A 17,318-nucleotide genomic window follows, 5' to 3' on the forward strand; every position below is an offset into this window, starting at 1 on the left:
AGTCCCCTTTCATGCTTATTGGCTGCTAGGGATTTCTGTTGTTGTGGGAGAAGGCATTAATAAGGATCTCATTCTCAACCCAGCAGCGAAAAAAGGGGTGTGTGTGGGTGTGATGATCGTGAAAGGACTCTGCACTTCTGAATTTGCCACTACGCTACTGGTCCTTACGTTATTTATTTATTTATTTATTTATTTAACAAATGTATATGCTGCTTAACCTTAAAAAGTGGTATACAACAAAGAATGCAATATAAAAACAATAAGAGTTCAGGAACTCAAATTAATCCAGGGATGGGGAACCTCATGCCCATGAGCTAAATGTGGCCCTCCAGGCCTCCCTATCTGGCCCTTGAGAGTCTCCGCAGCAAGGAACCTTTTGCCCTTCAGATGCTGCTGAACTACAGTTGCCATCATCCTGACCATTGGCCAGGCTAGCTGATTTATTTATTTGGTTTTTTTATTATTATTATTTAATTTATATCCCACCCTTCCTCCCAGCAGGAGCTGGGGCTGATGAGAGTTGGAGTCCAGCCACATCTGGAGGGTGCCAGGCTCTCCATTGCTGTACTATAGTGCACTGTTCTTCAACTGTGAGTCCCCAGATGTTGTCAGACTACAACTCCCATCAACCCCGGCCAGCTTAGCCAATGGCCGAGGATGATGGGAGTTGTAGTCCAACAACATCTGGGGACCCAAGATTGAAGAAGAGTGCTACAGTGCTGAAGTTTTTGTTCTGGAGGTGTTAGATGGTTTGAAGATTGTTGCTAATCAGCTGCAAGGGATCATTTTCAGTCTGCCTTCCCTTGTGGGCAACCTTCCACGCAAAAGCGGACAGAGCCAGAGGTGGGCGTGGGCAAAGCAAAGGATGTGATTTTCACTTTTGTACTGAAGGCTACGTTCCAGACTGGCAAAAGCAGGAGAACATGAAAAGTGTGAGAGCCAGTGGGGAGTAATGGTTAGAGTGTTGGATTAGGACCTGGGAGACAAGGGTTCATATCCCCACTCAGCCATGAAGCTTGCTGGATGACCTCTTGCCAGTCACAGCCTCTCAAACTAACCGATCTCATAGGGTTGGTGTGAGGATAAAAGGAAGAGGGAGGAGAACCATGTATGCCACCTTGGAGTTGAAGCTCCTTGGAGGAAAGGTGGAGATATAAACGTAGTAGTAGTAGTAATAGCCAGACATGTCAACACACCCACCCCTCTCTGTCCATCCAGGCAAGCATCATCACAGTTCAGGGACACATGCCAGCCAGGCAAAAGCACTCGAAGCAGGTGTAGAGCAGGCTAGGGAGAGGTGTGGCTTATGGAGAGGGGGCGTGGCCTGGGGAGTGCTCTGGAGGCTGGATAGAGGCACCTGGATGGCTACATTTAGCCCCTGGGCCTGATGACAGCAGTTTTGACTGAGTTGTATGCTGCTTTGGGCTTATTGTGGAGGAAGGGTCGTATAATGCCGTTGCTTTGTTGAATATTATATCAGACTCTTTCATTGATGTGCTCACGATGACTCCAGCTTAATCCCACAACAACCCTGTGGGCAGAGCTTGGAAAAGTTACTTTTTTGAACTACAACTCCCATCAGCCCAATCCAGTGGCCGTGATGTCTGGGGCTGATGGGAGTTGTAGTTCAAAAAAGTAACTTTTCCAAGCTCTGCCTGTGGGGCAGGTCAAACTAAAAAACTGTAGAGTTGTCCAAGGGATCTTCGCATCTGGGCAGGGATTGGCCTCTCAGTCTCCTTGGTCCAAAAACTGCAGCATGCTGGCTCTCAGAGAAGGCAATGTGAGTAGCTGGTTTTATCAATGTAAGCTTCTTCCTGTGCGTTACGAACAAGATGGCACACACGTCTACCAATGGACAAGTCTTGGATTTTGCAATGTGATTGGCAGTTGCCCAGTTTGTGAGCAACAACTGAAGAAAAGTACTTGGCTTCGGGCAGTGGCCGTGTACTTGACTGGGGTTCTTTCTGAGTAGCACCATTGAATGCTGAACTACAGATTTTCCCCATGGACAGAACCAACCAATGGAGGCTGGTCTATTAGGGCCAATGTGGCTCACCCTACCAACCTCAGTCTGACCTCACCAAGCCTCCACCTGCCTGCCTTCTTACTTAACAGCCAGTCCAAGGGGGTGGCACTGGCTGTCAGCTTCCTCCTCCTTAGTATCAATATTGACATTGTAGGAGGATGGAGACAAACCTAGAATGAATTGGTTGCCTGTCATTGGCTCTGGCTCCACATACCACTGCCTTCCACTCCACTTGTCCCACTGGGCACCAGCCACCAGTGGTACCAACTGCAAGCCATGGTATGGCCATTGTTTATTCTCTCAGGCGTGGGTAGACAGGTTGTGCTTTCGAATGGTTCCCCTCTGGTGTGCCCAATCCTCCACTGAAGATCTCCAGAACTTACCGATCCCTTGATTTCCATCTAGGATATTTTTAAATTATTATCACAGTTCTATCCCACCCTTTCCTCCAAAGGAAGGCAAGGTGGCATGCATGGTTCTTCTCCTCCCTATTTTATCCTTACAACAATCCTGTGAGGTAGGTCAGGATGAGAGATGGTGACTTGCCCAAAGTCATCCAGTGAGCTCCATGGCTAAGTGAGATTTGAATCATGGCCTCCCGGATCCTAGTCTGACATGCTAACCCCTACACCACACTGGTTCTCTGAAGAGGCCTAAGAAGGAAAGGAGCTACTATTGATTGTAGTAGAGGCTTCTAGCAACAGTGGTGTCATATGGCAACAGAGAGGACTTCAGATGAGTCAACCCACTTTTAGGCATGTTCACAAACAGCAGGAGGGATCACCAGTGTTATCAGGGCTCCAAGCAAGAGAATTCAACTGGATGTTTATTAGTGGAATTGAAGCCCATGCCCCAGTTGGAAGAGGTGGGATGCAATTCAACTTGCTGGTGGGTTTGCTTGGGGTTAAAGTAAATAGAGAGAGGGGGACCTCTAAGCTTCCGAGATTGTCTTTCTGACCTAACCTGAGCTGACCTTCCTTCATGTGCTATCATCATCATGATCATCATGATCATCAATAATAATAATAATAATAATAATAATAATAATAATAATAATAATAATATATCCCACCCTTCTTCCCAGGGTGGCAAGCAAAAGACACAAACAAACACTCTAAAACAGCATAAAAACAGACTTCAAAATATGTTAAAATAAAACATCTTTAAAAACATGTTAAAACAAAACATCTTTTTTTAAAAATCTTTTAAAAAATCTTAAAAAGTAATTCCAACACAGACACATAGCGGGATAAGGTCTCTACTTAAAAGGCATGTTGAAAGAGGAAGGTCTTCAGTAGGTGCAGAAAAGATAACAGAGATGGCGCCTGTCTAATATTTAAGGGGAGGGAATTCCAAATGGTAGGTGCCACTACAGTAAAGGTCCGTTTCCTATGTTGTGTGGAATGGAGCTCCTGGTAAGATATTTGCAGGTGGCCTTCACTTGAAGAGCACAGTGATCAACTGGGTATATAAGGTGCTAGACAGGTACTCTTAGGATTGCTGTCCTCATTTCCTACTCCTCTCTTCTTCAACCCACCTTGGGGGAGGAGACATCTCTCTCTCTCTCTCTTTCTCTCTCTCTGCTGAGATCAAAGGAGCAATCATGGCTCTTGCATTTCCAGTTTAGTTAATCAGATTTAGAAACTCTTTTCTATCCAAGTATATATTTCTTAAAATAAATGAATCTTTCTTATCTTCCATGACAAAAGTCTCTGCACGATTGAAACAAGTCTGCTCACACAGCATTCAACACACAGCCACCTTCCAAGCTGTGTGTGCTACTGCTAACTCAGCTAAATTAGTCCAACACCAGTTCCATTTACAATCCCATTATTTCCCTACTTTCTCAGTTGCTCATTGTAATTTGGGCCCCTGCTATTGTCACCCATGAGTTTCTTCTTGGTGTTAACAGTGCATCATGGGTTCTGTCGTTTTAGATACCGCAGAAACATTGTCCTGGCTTATGTATACTTTGTCCAACATTGCACTGCATCACAGGATTGGTAGTCTTAAATCCACATGGCCAAAGATCCACCCCTGTTCCTGCATATTTGACTGTGGTGGCATTTCAGGAGATGGATTGGCAAGACGGACTTACGATATTTGAGAGAGTACACAGATATAGCAAGAAAGTCTAAGACTCATTAATGTGCATGTGACAAGAGTGAGAACTTCTGGATGAACCCGCAGCCGATCCATTAAAAGCACCATGCTTGATTTTGGAGTGGCCATCAGTTGTTTGATCAAGATTCTGAATTATCAGAAGAACCATGCTATCCAATTCCAATTCTGTGGCTTGGATATTTTGATGGAAATTCTGCCTTAATTCAATAAACCACCAAGGGCTTCTTCTAAACTGCTCCTATTGGCTACGTGCTGAATATTTGGGAATGAAACACAAGACCACTTTTCACAGGTCAGAACGGAAAGCGAGTCAACTCTGCAGGGGTACAGAGAAAATCCAAAAGCAAACAAACAAGAGGAGGAACAAAAGGTCTCTGCTCCTAGGAGCTTACCATCACATAGTGATGTCATAGTGTAGTGACATCCCTCTGGGAGGAAAACTTTCCCAGGGACCAGCTCCTTGCCTCTTCAAACCCAAAAGGACCAAGATTGGCTTCCCTTCCCAGGGCAAGTAGCTCCCTTTTCTCTCTATTCAGAGGGCTTGAGAACTGGTGATGATGTGTGGGTGGCCCCAGATGGCATTTGAGTCTCCTTTACCCCCAAAATCCTTTTCTCTCTCTCTCTCTTCATTTTTCTTTTCAAATGGTCTTCCTCAAGATCCAGTTGGAGGCTTTGGCGCTTTCCTGCCTTGCTTGTAGGCTTCTGCCTGCATGCAGAAGGTCCCAGGTGCACCCCCCAGGCATCTCCATGTAGGGCTGGAGAGACTCTGAAACGCTGGAGAGACGCCGCCAGTCCGTGTAGACAATACTGAGCAAGATAGACCAGCGGGCCTGAGTCCGTATAAGGCAGCTCCCGACGTTCCTGGAGGCATCTGGATGGCCAGAAGACGGTGAGGGAGAGGAAGATTCAGGAGCGAGATGGACCTTTTCGTTTCCATCCAGCTCTGCTCTCCCGGCCACCCACCCACGCACCGCGCCGCACACGTGTCCGCCTATCGGTTTCTCACGAGGCCGGTCCCCTCCCTGTCGCCTGCTCCACCCCCACCCCTTCCCCGCATCGCGCTGGCTTCCGAGTGCTTTCCAACGCCAGTCACGTCTGTTTGGATGTCTCTGCTCGCTGCCGCCTCTTTCCCCGGAGAGGCGCTTCAGGCTCAGAAGGGGGCGTCCTCCCCTCTTTCCCCACCCCTCGCCTCGCCTCTGCACACCTACCCAGGGAGATTGCCGCCGCCTCTAGCCACAGCTGCGTCTGCCTGCAAGCTGCTTCGCGCGTCCCCCCCCTTCTTCTCTCCTCGCCTCCCTGCCCACCGAGTCCGATTTCTGCATTTGCTGAAAAGGAGGGGGGCTGTGCGGAGGGGCTTTGCTGCGTCGCCTCTCTGCTCGCCGTGCGGTTCCTGGCCGAGAGAGCGCAGCCTCAGTTGTCGCTGCTGCTGCTTTTTCTGCAGGTGCTGCTGTCGAAGGAAAGCCCAGCCCCTCTCGCTCTCTCTGTGCCATCCCAAAACACGCCAAAGCCGGGCTCCAGGAGGAGGGACGGGAAAAGATGCGGCTAAGGTTTCCCCGTTGAGGAGAGAGCCCTGCCAAGCGGGCGCTCCCCCTGGGGCGATCCAAGCAGCCCCGGGGCGCAGCAGCTTGGAGGACTTGTTGGACAAGAAGACGCCACCGTTGGTGACCGCCTGTCCAAGAAGGAAGCGGGCAACCGCAGACCCCCTCCTCCCGTCTTCCCCTCCCCCTCCCTCGTCCCCCTTCGAGTGCCTAACAGGTTGCTTGTTTTGTAAAAGGTCGAGAAGAAGGAAAGGGGACCCTTTGGCTGGGCGCCGCCGGGGCCGGGCAGCGCCGGTGCTGCGCCAAAGGCGCGTTTGGAGACGTCGTCGAGGGACCTGTTGGTTGCCTCTCGTCGCTCTTCGCTGAGCGGGCAGGCAACTTTCCAGTCCGGGGCCAAGTTTGAGACTGAGGATTCAACTCTCTCTGCCCCCCCCCCACTCTACAGACACGAAGGGATCGGGACCCGGCGGCTTCGTCGTCGTCGTCGGAGCTCCCCAAGCCAAAAGGCGCACGCGTCTAGCGCGCCCCCTGTGGCACCCACTGGCTGCTGTTATCCCCTTCTTTCGGAGCTTCCTTGCGCGGCGGGAAGTGGCCCGACCTCCTGTCCTGCCTGGACTCCATTTTCCGTGGGGAGGCGAGAGCAGCATGCTGGGGGCTCCCCCCGCAGGCAGCCCCCGCAGCCCCGCCGTGTGACCCTCCAGGGTGGCGGCCATGGCAGCAGCCATCGCCAGCTCCCTGATCCGACAGAAGAGGCAAGCCAGGGAGCGGGAGAAGTCTAACGCGTGCAAATGTGTCAGTAGCCCCAGCAAGACCAAGACCAGCTGCGCCGACAAGAAGAAGCTCAGCGTCTTCTCCAGGGTCAAGCTCTTCGGCTCCAAGAAGAGGCGGAGGAGAAAACCAGGTGGGCCGACCTGGGGAAGGGGCCGGGCTGGGCAGAAGGGGGCCTGGCTGACGAGGCGCGCCCTGGCTACGTTAGGGAGCGGGCTCTTCATCCCCTGCTCGATTGGTGCACTTCCCTTACGCACCTGGGGGGCCCCTGTGGCATGGAGGATGCTGAACTGACATGGGCCTTTGGGCTGATTTCGGCAGGGCTCCTCTGATGATCTTATCGCTAGAGAAAGGAGAGCTCTATTCCCTGTGAGGGCTCTTTGGGGTGTAAGCCTCTGGAGAGGCTGGGGAGGTGATTCCCTGGAAGCCCCTGCTTCAGGGAGGCAGCTGGTGGGCCCCGTTGGGTCCTTCTGTGCATTGAAGGAGAGGGCTATTGCCTTTGTGCCCTGCCTTGTGAGCCTCTCACAGGGATCTGATTGGCCACTGCTGGGAAATGGGTTGCTAGAGTAGGTGGACCTTTTTGCTGTGGTCCTACATAGAGGAAGGGCTGTAGGTCAATGGTAGAGCATCTGCCCATGCACAGAAGGACACAGGTTCAACCCAGGAGCCCTGGGCTCCTGCTGAGAGGAAGGGAGGGGATATCAACCAACCAACCAACCAACCAACCAATCAATTAATAATCACCACCATCATCTTCAGGCTGTAAAAGACCCTTTGTGGACAAACACAGTAGGAATATAAGCAGCCTTATACTGAGACAGACCGTTCATCCATCCATCCCACTTGTCTTTGCTCTGCTTCCTCTCCCTTTTGGCTGGGGATGCCAGGCAGTGAGCCTGGGATCTTCTGCCTCTACTCTGCTGCTGGTCTACAGCCCTACCCCTAACACTAACTGAGACCTCCTTCACACATTGGACTCGAAGGAGGTGACATGCTTGCTAAGGTTGCAACACGGGGCGCTTTTTGCAACAGTTCCTGATTAGCTGCAGCCCTTTGTGGCATGGGAAGGGCAGTAGCTCAGTGGCAGAGCGTCTGGTTTGCATGCAGAAAGTCCCAGGTTCAGTCCCCAGTATCTCCAGGTAGGGCTGGGAGAGACCTTTGCCTGAAACCCTGGAAAACCACTACCAGTCAGTGTTGACAATCCTGAGCTAGATGGGCCAGTGGACTCAGTAAAAGGCAGCCCCCTATATTCCCTATGTATTATGGAACACTCAAGGCTTCTCTGGGTGTTGGCTGGTTGCATACTGCCTCTTTGTGCATTGTTTGGCTACCGTAAGAGGTGGCGGCCAAGAGCTTTCATGGCTCTTCAGAAGGTTCCAGCAAATATATGGGAAACAGGTGTAGTAAGTGGGTATTCACCACAATACCTAACGTGAACTTCCATGTGCAAAGGCAGTATACCACTGAGTATCAGACCCCAGGAGCAAACTGTACCTTGCAGCGCCTGTGAGACCCAGAGGTGTCTGATTGATTTGCTGTTGGATAGGTATGGGTGAGAAATTTGATTTAGTTCACATTTCAAGACAGCTCTATCAAACATGCATTTTCCTAAAAATATGGTAACCGAAACACAGCCATCTTTTGAAATTTGCCCTTCTGTGAATTTTGCAATGCAGTTCGCCAACCAAGCAATGCTTATAAGAATGCATATATATATATGAAGAGAAAGTGTGCATAAAAATGAATATATGAGTGAAAATAACATACAGCATTGCATTATATGATGAGAAATGGCTTGCAAAAATGTATACATTAGTCAAAACTGCCTACAAAATGTGTTTATTGGGAGAAATTCACACTAAAATGTTGGAGAATTTTCATAAGGTTTTTTTAAAAAAATTAAAATGCAAGCTGCTGCAGAAATGTGGAGACCTGAATTTAAGATTGGAAAAATGAGTAATGGAGAGAAATGAGACCTTTCCCTCCCTACTGTTGATTCAGGCGAACCTCTGATGAATCAAGGAAACTGATGTGTTCTTAGAAGCCCCCAACATGGACAGTGCTTCCGTCTTGGGTTCTACCATGAAGCCAGGATGTGTAGATCCCCACGGGTGCCATGCGTGCAGCAATAGTACACAATCATAACCACACGTGAGGAACTATGCACAGCTTTCATGTGCTTTCCAACACAGATGAGCTTCAGGGAAGCCCAAAACATATGAAGCAGCCCTAAGGGACCAGTTCCTACATCAAGCTTGCAGGTCGACGTGTGTGAAAGGAAGTTTATTGCTGCATCTCTGTTTCTTGTCCCTTGTATCACGACAGAAATGTGGCAATTGACACTTGATCGCCTGAGCATGATGCCCTTGCATGTGACAAAACCTAAAGAGGGAAGTCAAACCTTAGAAAGGCATCCATGCAAACACCAGTTCTACCTTTCATCTCTAAGCACCCAGATCACCCTTTTTGTTTATCTGAGTACTGTATTTGTACCCTGGCCTTTCTCCCAGGGGAGGGCATATGGCCAAACTCATTTTATCCTTGCAACAGCCCTGTGAGGTAGTCACTGAGAGAGTGATTGGCTCAGATCACCCAGTGAGCTTCACAGAGGTATGGGGATTTGAACCTTTGTCTCCTTACTCTAAGTTCAAGACTCTGTTAGTTCCACTACTCTGGCGTTTCTTTGATTTCCGGTGCCTTAAACATCCCAGTTCCTGATCTCTTTTTTTTTTTTCCGTTTCATGTTGCTCTGTCTCAGATCTGCAGGCCCTTTCTTTTCTCTCTCTTCTTATGCTCACTAAAGGACTCGTTGCTATGCCTTTTGAGCATCTTACACACTCATCTACATAGACACGCGCTAGTTTTCTTTCCTTTTTCACACACTTGCAACTAACTGTGTGATTTCCTAAGCTTGTTCTTCTTCCTCAGTTCCTGCTTCTTTCTGACAAGGGATGGTTTGCAATTCCTTCATTTATTTTTGTGCACAAAAACGAACTGGCACACCCGCAATTTATTTGCCTCCCTCCATAGTGCCACCCAACACTATGGATACAATGGCAAATGGCATCTTCTGTCTCCCCCTTGTGCGTGTACCATCCAGAAATCCTGGGTGTGTCGAGGACGCTGTTTTTATTTATTTATTTTGCATTCATTTGTGATTGATGCTTGTGCATGCATCGACACAATAACATAAGAAGCTCTTTGGTCTTCAGTGACTGCCAGTGGCTGTCCATGGTTTCATGCATGGGACATTCCCAGCTCTGTCTGCAGATATTGGGGATTGAACCTGGAAGTATCCAAAGCAGATCCTCTGAGACTGAGCTGCCATCCTATTAACCCACCCCCCATCATTGGTGACCTATTCAGATAATGTACATATGTATATACAATTTGGCTGATAGGCACCATTTATTTCCGCACACATCCCTGTCATCAGTATTCATGAGCCATCTCTCTATCTTTCATAACCCCCCAGCATACCCACTCAGGATATGTTACATGAGAATGAAGAATTTAGGTGGTGGTAGGGATAACCTATTTTTATTTATTTGATTTATATCCAAGTCTCAATCTGGTTTTTTTAATGCATCATTGTTGCATCCCACTTTTTATGTGAATTCTGTCTTATTTTAAGCCACCCACTGAGCCGTGACTGAACAGCTCAGGGCCACATATCCCATCCCATTTTATCCTCACAACAACCCTGTGAGCTAGGTTTGGTTCAGTGGTAGTGCGCTGACAGAGCTCGCTCTTCTCCAAGACTATCACTAGCTTCTCTCTGAAAATCTGTGCATTTGTTCATGCTGCTATTGTCACCAAGGACTTTCCTACTGCACATTGGTAAGGTTGGGCTATATATAATGTATGCTATCAAGGATGCACACAGGGAAATGGAGAGCAATGGGCAAGCATTTAAATGCTCTAGCATGTTTTGGAAAAGGGAATGAGCAAATTTCCTCTCCCTTGGTTTTGCTTTGTTGAAACGTCAAAGCCCATAACCATCAAATCTGGAAGTTGTTCTTAACCAGCTGAAGAACTAAGGGTTATTTCACACATGCCATGACCATACATTTAAAGCACATGACTTCCCCCCAAAAGAATCCTGGGAACCATAGTTTGTGCAGGGTGCTGGGAATTGTAGCTGTGTGGTGGGTAAACTTGTTAATAGCCTTTTGGACCAATGATCAGCAATCTGAACACGGGTTCTGCTTGGTATGATGGCAACTAAAGCCCCTTTAAAATATTATGGAACAACAAGAGTTGTTGCCATTGAGAGGACAATTGACCAGGAGTGGTAGCCAAACCTGGTCTCTGATAAATGCCTGTATGTTGTGTATGCTTTCAGCCCCCTATATCTGATAGCAATATATCACATTTTTAGGTGTACACTTGCAAAAAAAACCCCGCAACCATTTAGGTGCACACTTTAAAAAGGGATGGGTTGTGTGAAGAAGCCCTAAATAAGACTATCAACATCACTTGGTTGGTCTGCTTTGCTAACGATATAAGGTTGTTTATGGGAAGCAGTGCACCCACATTCAGATCCTGCTTGAATGAAATGTAAATTACTGTTTTGCTGTGGCTCAGGATGGCAGCCAACTCCCCTCTCAGTAGCTCACTGCAGAGTTCCGTAACTAACTAAAACTGTTGAAGCTGGACAAATCTCCATGCACTGCTGGCTATAATGCAGGTGTTGACCCTTTGTGGCAGATAATGTGTTCCTGTGCCATCCATAAGGCTGTGTTTCGTTGTCTCGCAAGCAGTGCTGGCTGACCATTGGAACTGGTAGGGAGTAGTGTAGTAGCAAATCTAGAAGTGCAAGGTCCCTTCATGACAGTCACAGCCATTTTGCTGCTGGGTTGAGAATGAAATCCTTGTTAATCCCTTCTCCCACAACAACAGACATCCCTAGGAGCCAATAAACATGAAAGGGAAGAGTGTTAGCTGCTGAAAAGAGTCTTCTCAGTGGCTGATTCCCCTCCTTTCACTCTGATTGGCTCCAATCAACAAGAAAAGACAAGCAAGCATGCTAGAAGACTCTTCTCGGTGTCTAACACACTCCGCTTTCATGCTGATTGGCTCATAGAATGCTGGAAACATTGGGACCTTGTGCCCCCCAAAAGTAAGGGGTCTAAGACCCCCTGAGAGCCTGGATGACTATACCTTGCTGGAAGTGCAGGACTCAGGGTGGCCAAGTGGAGGTGGAGCCAGAGCCAATGTCAGACAAAGCCAACTAATCCTAGTTTTATTCTTCTTCCTGCTGAGTTCTGTAAGGGCAACGAGGAGACTAAGTAGGATGAAGCCGGACAGGAATGGGCTGGATGAAAATAGGAAGGAAGGCAATTGTGGGCTGGCTGAGGACAGACTGAGGTTGGTGGGCAATTTGCCCTAATGGACCAGCCTCCACTGATCACATTTTTCATTCAGTCATCCTGTTTCCTTGAAGCTCTAAACCTTAGGAGCTCATTGATAGGGATGGGATTCACTGCCTAATTCTGATCTGTTTGTAATCCGATAGTCTGTTGTTCCATCCCAATCTGCCCTTTTTTTGTTCCTGCTTGCTTTGGTGCTTGCTGATTCAACCTGCCGGTTTTTTGTTTTGGTTTTTGTTTGGAAAATGATTGCATAATTTTTAATGTAAATGCCTATGTAAATGATCACGGTGTTCCATGTGGTTGAATTTTTCCTATCTATCACACCGACACACTGTTATGAATGGATCAACTTAGAGGAAATTATGAACATAATTATGTAAAATTAGGGGGGAAATCAGGGGAAAAATCCGTGCTGATTACAGCCGCACCTGCTGCAAAAAATCCATGCTTACAGCCGCAGCCTACCACAAGAAATCCATGCTGGTCCAAACAGATAGCATGCTGTCAAATTCAACTGGAATCGGTACTAAGTCCGATTTAGCGGATATTCTCCCCCATCCCTACTCATTTACCCATAAAGATGGCCAAGGTATTTGTGTACCTGTTTGTTTCAGAAACACTTCTGTGTCTATACTTAGATGTATGGCTGGCTCCAGAGGGTAGCAAGGTTGTGCATTGGCTGGTCTCTGCAATTCCGGCAAAGGGGCTCTGTGCTCCAACCAGAGGCAACGGGGAAGGTTGGAAACAAGAGTCGAATTACATCCACAGCATGTATTTAAAGCACATTTACCTCACATTTAATGCACGTGGCTTCTCCCAAAGCATCCTGGGAATTGTACTTTGTTAAGGGTGCTGGGAATTGTAGCTCTGTGAGGGCTAAATTGTAGTTCCCAGGATTCTTTGGGGAAAGCCATGTTCATTAAATGCATGTTAAATGTGCTTTAAATGTTCTTTAAATGTATGGTGTGGATGTGACCTCAGAGAGTTCTTGATGCCCAGATCCTAGTGCTCTGTGTAGACATTCTAGTGAATCACCCAAATGCAGCACTTGTTCACATCTTCACATGAACGCTGACAACACCAGAAGAATTTGGTGAACATCCAAAAGCAGATGATAGATTTCCGTACTCTTTGGATATGCACAAGTGAATACCAACTATCACATTTCTTCTTTACTTATTTGATTTCTTAGTTGCTCTTCACCTTAAAGCTCCGGAACAGGTTACAGCAATGTAAACATACAACATTAAAAGCAGTTTAAACAATTTAGGGAACTTTATTGACATTTTAAAAATATAAGGCATTTGCTAGTCTATCCCTGGGGTTTTTGGAAATTATCAATATTTGTCTGGAATCATCAATACCTGCCAAATTTCAGATATTCATTGTAACGTGTCTGTCTGTCACTCACACACACACATACACACTCCATCTGAAACCAACTAGAATCATAATTTGGGTTTAATTCTGCTCTGTTGTTAACCTTTACCTTCTCTCCTATGTTGATTATGTCTACCATATATTTTATTCTGTCTCTTGAGGCCCTGTGGCTTATTGCAACTGCAGTGATGCTAACTATACCTATCTCAACCAGGTTCTTGGTCATCACACAAGTCCTCTTTTTAAATTATTACTTTCATTTTAACAAATGTTTTTCTTCTGCTGTGTTGACAAATTGCAAGCTCATTAAAAAGCAGAATCTTTCCCCTGCCAGCTCATTTCTAATCTTAACAGAAATCAGATCTAGCTTCTTCAGCCATGTGACATGCTGCTGGAATTTTGATCCACTGGCACAAATTTGTGTTTTGAAAGTCGCCTGCATTTCTTACCCCAAGTGAAACAATCTGTTGTGATAACCAATGTTCTAGCTGCTGATTTGGATCTGTATTCTCACAAATAGTTGTCAAACTTCTCACTTGAGTGTTTTCTCTAGAAAAATGAGACAAATCTTTTATTTTAACCAAAAGCCTATGCAATACCAGGTTTGGAATTCCAGTCTTAATCTTTTCACTTGTTTGTTTTTTTACAGAACCACAGCTTAAAGGCATTGTAACAAAACTGTACAGCCGACAAGGGTATCACTTGCAGCTACAAGCAGATGGAACTATCGATGGCACCAAAGAGGAAGAGAGCACCTATAGTGAGTATTCACCCTGGAAATAAGAGAGGGGGTGAGAGAGGGAGAAAGAGTCTGGTTTGTTTGTGCAGTCTACTAGTCCATATGAATGGCTTTTTTTAAAAAAACAATGGCTGTTTTGGAGTGTGTGTGTGACAGATGGAGCCAAGGCAATATTATCATTGTGTGCGTGTTTGTCACTGAGCAGTAGAAAAACACTCCAACACTAGATCAACTGGCGGAGGTAGTGGTGTCTTCTGAAAAACCTGTCCAAATGTTATCTCCATGGCGATCTGGAGGGTTTCATCACTTTGCTTTGAATCTCATTAGGTTTTTTGCTCTCCAGCCAGGGAAAGTTTTCTCACCCCCTCATTTTGCATGAAATAAATCCATGCCATCACCATTCCAAAACTACCAGAAACAAATTATCCCAACAAGGGGAGGGGGGGACAAAACAATCCATTTTGTAAAATTTGCTTGTTCCACACTCTCTGGTGATAGGATTAATTATGCCTTCACCTTCCAAATCTTCCCTCTATGTTTTGAGTGTTTGGTTTATTTTTTTAGTTTAGTCAGACATTATCATTATTATTCCAATGATATTCAGATCATCTTACCCCTTATATACCCAGCTGATCACTGCGCTCTGTGGGTGAGGGCCTCCTGCAGACATCTTCTTATCAAGAGGTCCGTTCCTCACAACATAGGAAGCGGACCTTTACTGTTGTGGCACCAACACTTTGGAATTCCCTCCCCTTAAATATTAGATGGGCGCCATGTCTGTTGTCTTTTTCGTGCCTACTAACAAGTCTTTTAAGCAGAGACCTTATCCCAGTCTGCGTCTGTGTTGGAATTGCTTTTTAAGATATTTTTAAAGCTTTTTAAAAAGAAGTTTTGTTTTAATATGTTTTTTAAAATGTTTTGTTTTTAAGATGTTGTAAGTGCTTTTAGTAATAATAATAATAATAAAATTTTATTTATGAGTTGCCTATCTGGCCGAATGAACGGCCACTCTAGGCGACATACATAACACAGTAAAATACAATATTTTAGTGCTTTTGTTTGCCACCCTGGGCTCCTTCTGGGAGGAAGGGAGGGATATAAATTTAATAAACATATTATTATTGTTGTTGTTGTTGTTACTACAGAGAGTACTACTTCTACTACTGTTCTGATTTATTACCGGTCCTTCACGTAAGGTCCCACAGAACCTTAAAAAAACTGTTTAAAACAAATTACAATCACAAGAATAGGGTAGGCCATAAAAATATACATCTTGAGTGTCAAAGGCTAAGATAAAGTGATGCATTTTCATCTATTCAAGCCCCATGTCAGTAGAGATGATATTCCATTTCAGTCCTCTTCGTTTCTCATTTTTCCCACATGAAATTCAGTTCTCCACATTACTGCAGTAATTTGCAGATTTTTCTTTTAAAAAGTCATCAAGAAATCTTCCTCATTTTAGTGCAAATTTGTCCTAATAAACACATCCGTGTAGGCAGTTTTGCATAATATACATATTTTTGCAAAAAATTTATCCAAATATAATGCATTTTTGTATGTTATTTTCACTCATATATTAATTTTTATGCACACTTTCCCATGCTCTAGCCATATATTGTTTGGTTGAAGAACTGCATTGCAAAATTTGGATACATGCAAATTTTGAAGGATGACTGTGTTTCGGTTCTCATATTGTTTCGGAAAGTGCAAATTTGTTTGATTCATTTTAAATGTGAACTGAATCTAATTTCTCCCCCATCCCTATATGTAAGTGATTCATCCATTTCAACATCCTGTCTATTGATCATGGTCAGTGTCCCATATTCACGTGCCTCTAAGCCTTGAGACCTTCTTCAGTGGTCCTTGTCCAAGTTTCTTCACCTAATGAAGTGAGCTGAGTGGTTGCTACAAAGAGGGTCTTTTTGGTGGGGGTGCCCTAGTTGTGGAATGGCCTCCCCAGAATGGCTAACGTAGCACCCATGCTATGGAATTCTTAGGCACCAGGTGAAGACCTTCCTGTTCTCTCAGGCTGTTTAATTCCAATCTGTCAGTTCTTTCAATTTTTGCCCTACGTTTTTTGGATTTTAAGTTGGGTTTGACTGTTTGGTGGCTTTGCTTTATGTTGATTTTAGTTGTCAGTTTGTTTGCATGTGTGAACCAGCCCTTTGGGTTACACATTAAACAAAATCTTGTGTGGATGGAAGAAAATAGGGGTTGAAAGGTGCTGCTATCTGGCTTTCATTCATGTTCACTTCATTCTGTTTTTCTATATGCCAGTTTTGCTCAATGCTGCTAACAGAAAACAACATAAAATATCTGAATAATAATAGTAATAAATAGCATAAATCAGAATGTAAAGTAATTCAAAGACACAGTCATATCAAAATATTAATAGAATAAATCTATTAAATCTGTAAGAATTAATAGTTCTGATGCATGCACTGATCTCAGCAGAGGCAAGGCAGGATAAATATATCCTGGATAACTCCATACAGGGCTTAGGCTAAATACTGTATGAGGAGAGAGTTTAGATGTTGTTTCAGCAACAATTACTCTCAGGCTGAGCCTTATATAGGAGCTGCAGGTGTGTCTCAGGAGCTAGCTCCAACTTCACTGAGAGGAGTCTCTTTTAAAGGAGCCCAGCATTCTCCGACAACTGTTTACTTTGATGGAGCTGGGGAGACTCCATATGTACTGGGGCTTTTGAGATGGAGTCTTCTGAGTCAGTGGAGGGCAATGTGATGTTCTCAGGGTGAAGGAGTACTGGCTTCATGGACTCTATGGAAATGCTTCCAAGGCTAGATCTGAGGGCAATTTCCCCCTCATCCTCTGAATCCCCAGCCACATCCCCTGAAGAACAGGAGTTTGACTCCAGAGTCATGACATCACTCAGTAACAAGGGCCCTCCTTCTGGCCATGCCTCCATACTTCATTTGTATAATTATGGGAGCTGCTTCTCCTTGGGATGATCCCGTACCACTAGGAAGCACATCTGTATGCTCTTCCATCCATGTGAGCCAAATTTCATCACACTCACATGCATGTTGGGTGAGGCAGGTGGAAGCTAGATGGGTAGGCCCCTAGATGTTGCTCTTGGTGGTCTGAATCTGGTGGCTGCTAAATGCTCATAGTAGCCAAAGCAGTCGTTGGGAGTGAAACAAAATAAACAGTATGCAACAAAGTGTGTTCTTTTCAAGGGACCCTTTGATCGCAAAGGTAAATAATTGGATTCTTTTTGAAGACAAGTTTGTTATAACCACAAAATATATTGCTGTAAAATAATAATAAAAACCATCTCTTCCCCAAGGTCTGAAATTATGATACACTCTATAGAAGATATTGTGGCCATACCTCATGTAGGAACTTTT

At 45.5% G+C, this 17,318-nt stretch overlaps 1 protein-coding gene across 6 annotated transcripts in view; it reads left to right on the forward strand.

The window, feature by feature from the left end:
• The window catches only part of FGF13 (fibroblast growth factor 13), a 183,407-nt gene that overhangs the window by 140,759 nt on the left and 25,330 nt on the right, over positions 1 to 17,318 (forward strand). For 5 of the 6 annotated variants that reach the window (XM_061598690.1, XM_061598691.1, XM_061598689.1 and 2 more), the window contains one exon: positions 13,861 to 13,971. In XM_061598690.1, coding sequence (XP_061454674.1) covers positions 13,861 to 13,971 — 111 coding nt within the window. Of the gene's footprint in view, positions 1 to 6,369; positions 6,590 to 13,860; positions 13,972 to 17,318 lie in introns of those variants that run through there. The other variant, XM_061598694.1, reaches the window with a different exon arrangement.

This window comes from Rhineura floridana, chromosome 16, assembly GCF_030035675.1.
Source record: "Rhineura floridana isolate rRhiFlo1 chromosome 16, rRhiFlo1.hap2, whole genome shotgun sequence".
Taxonomy (NCBI): Eukaryota; Metazoa; Chordata; class Lepidosauria; order Squamata; family Rhineuridae; genus Rhineura; species Rhineura floridana.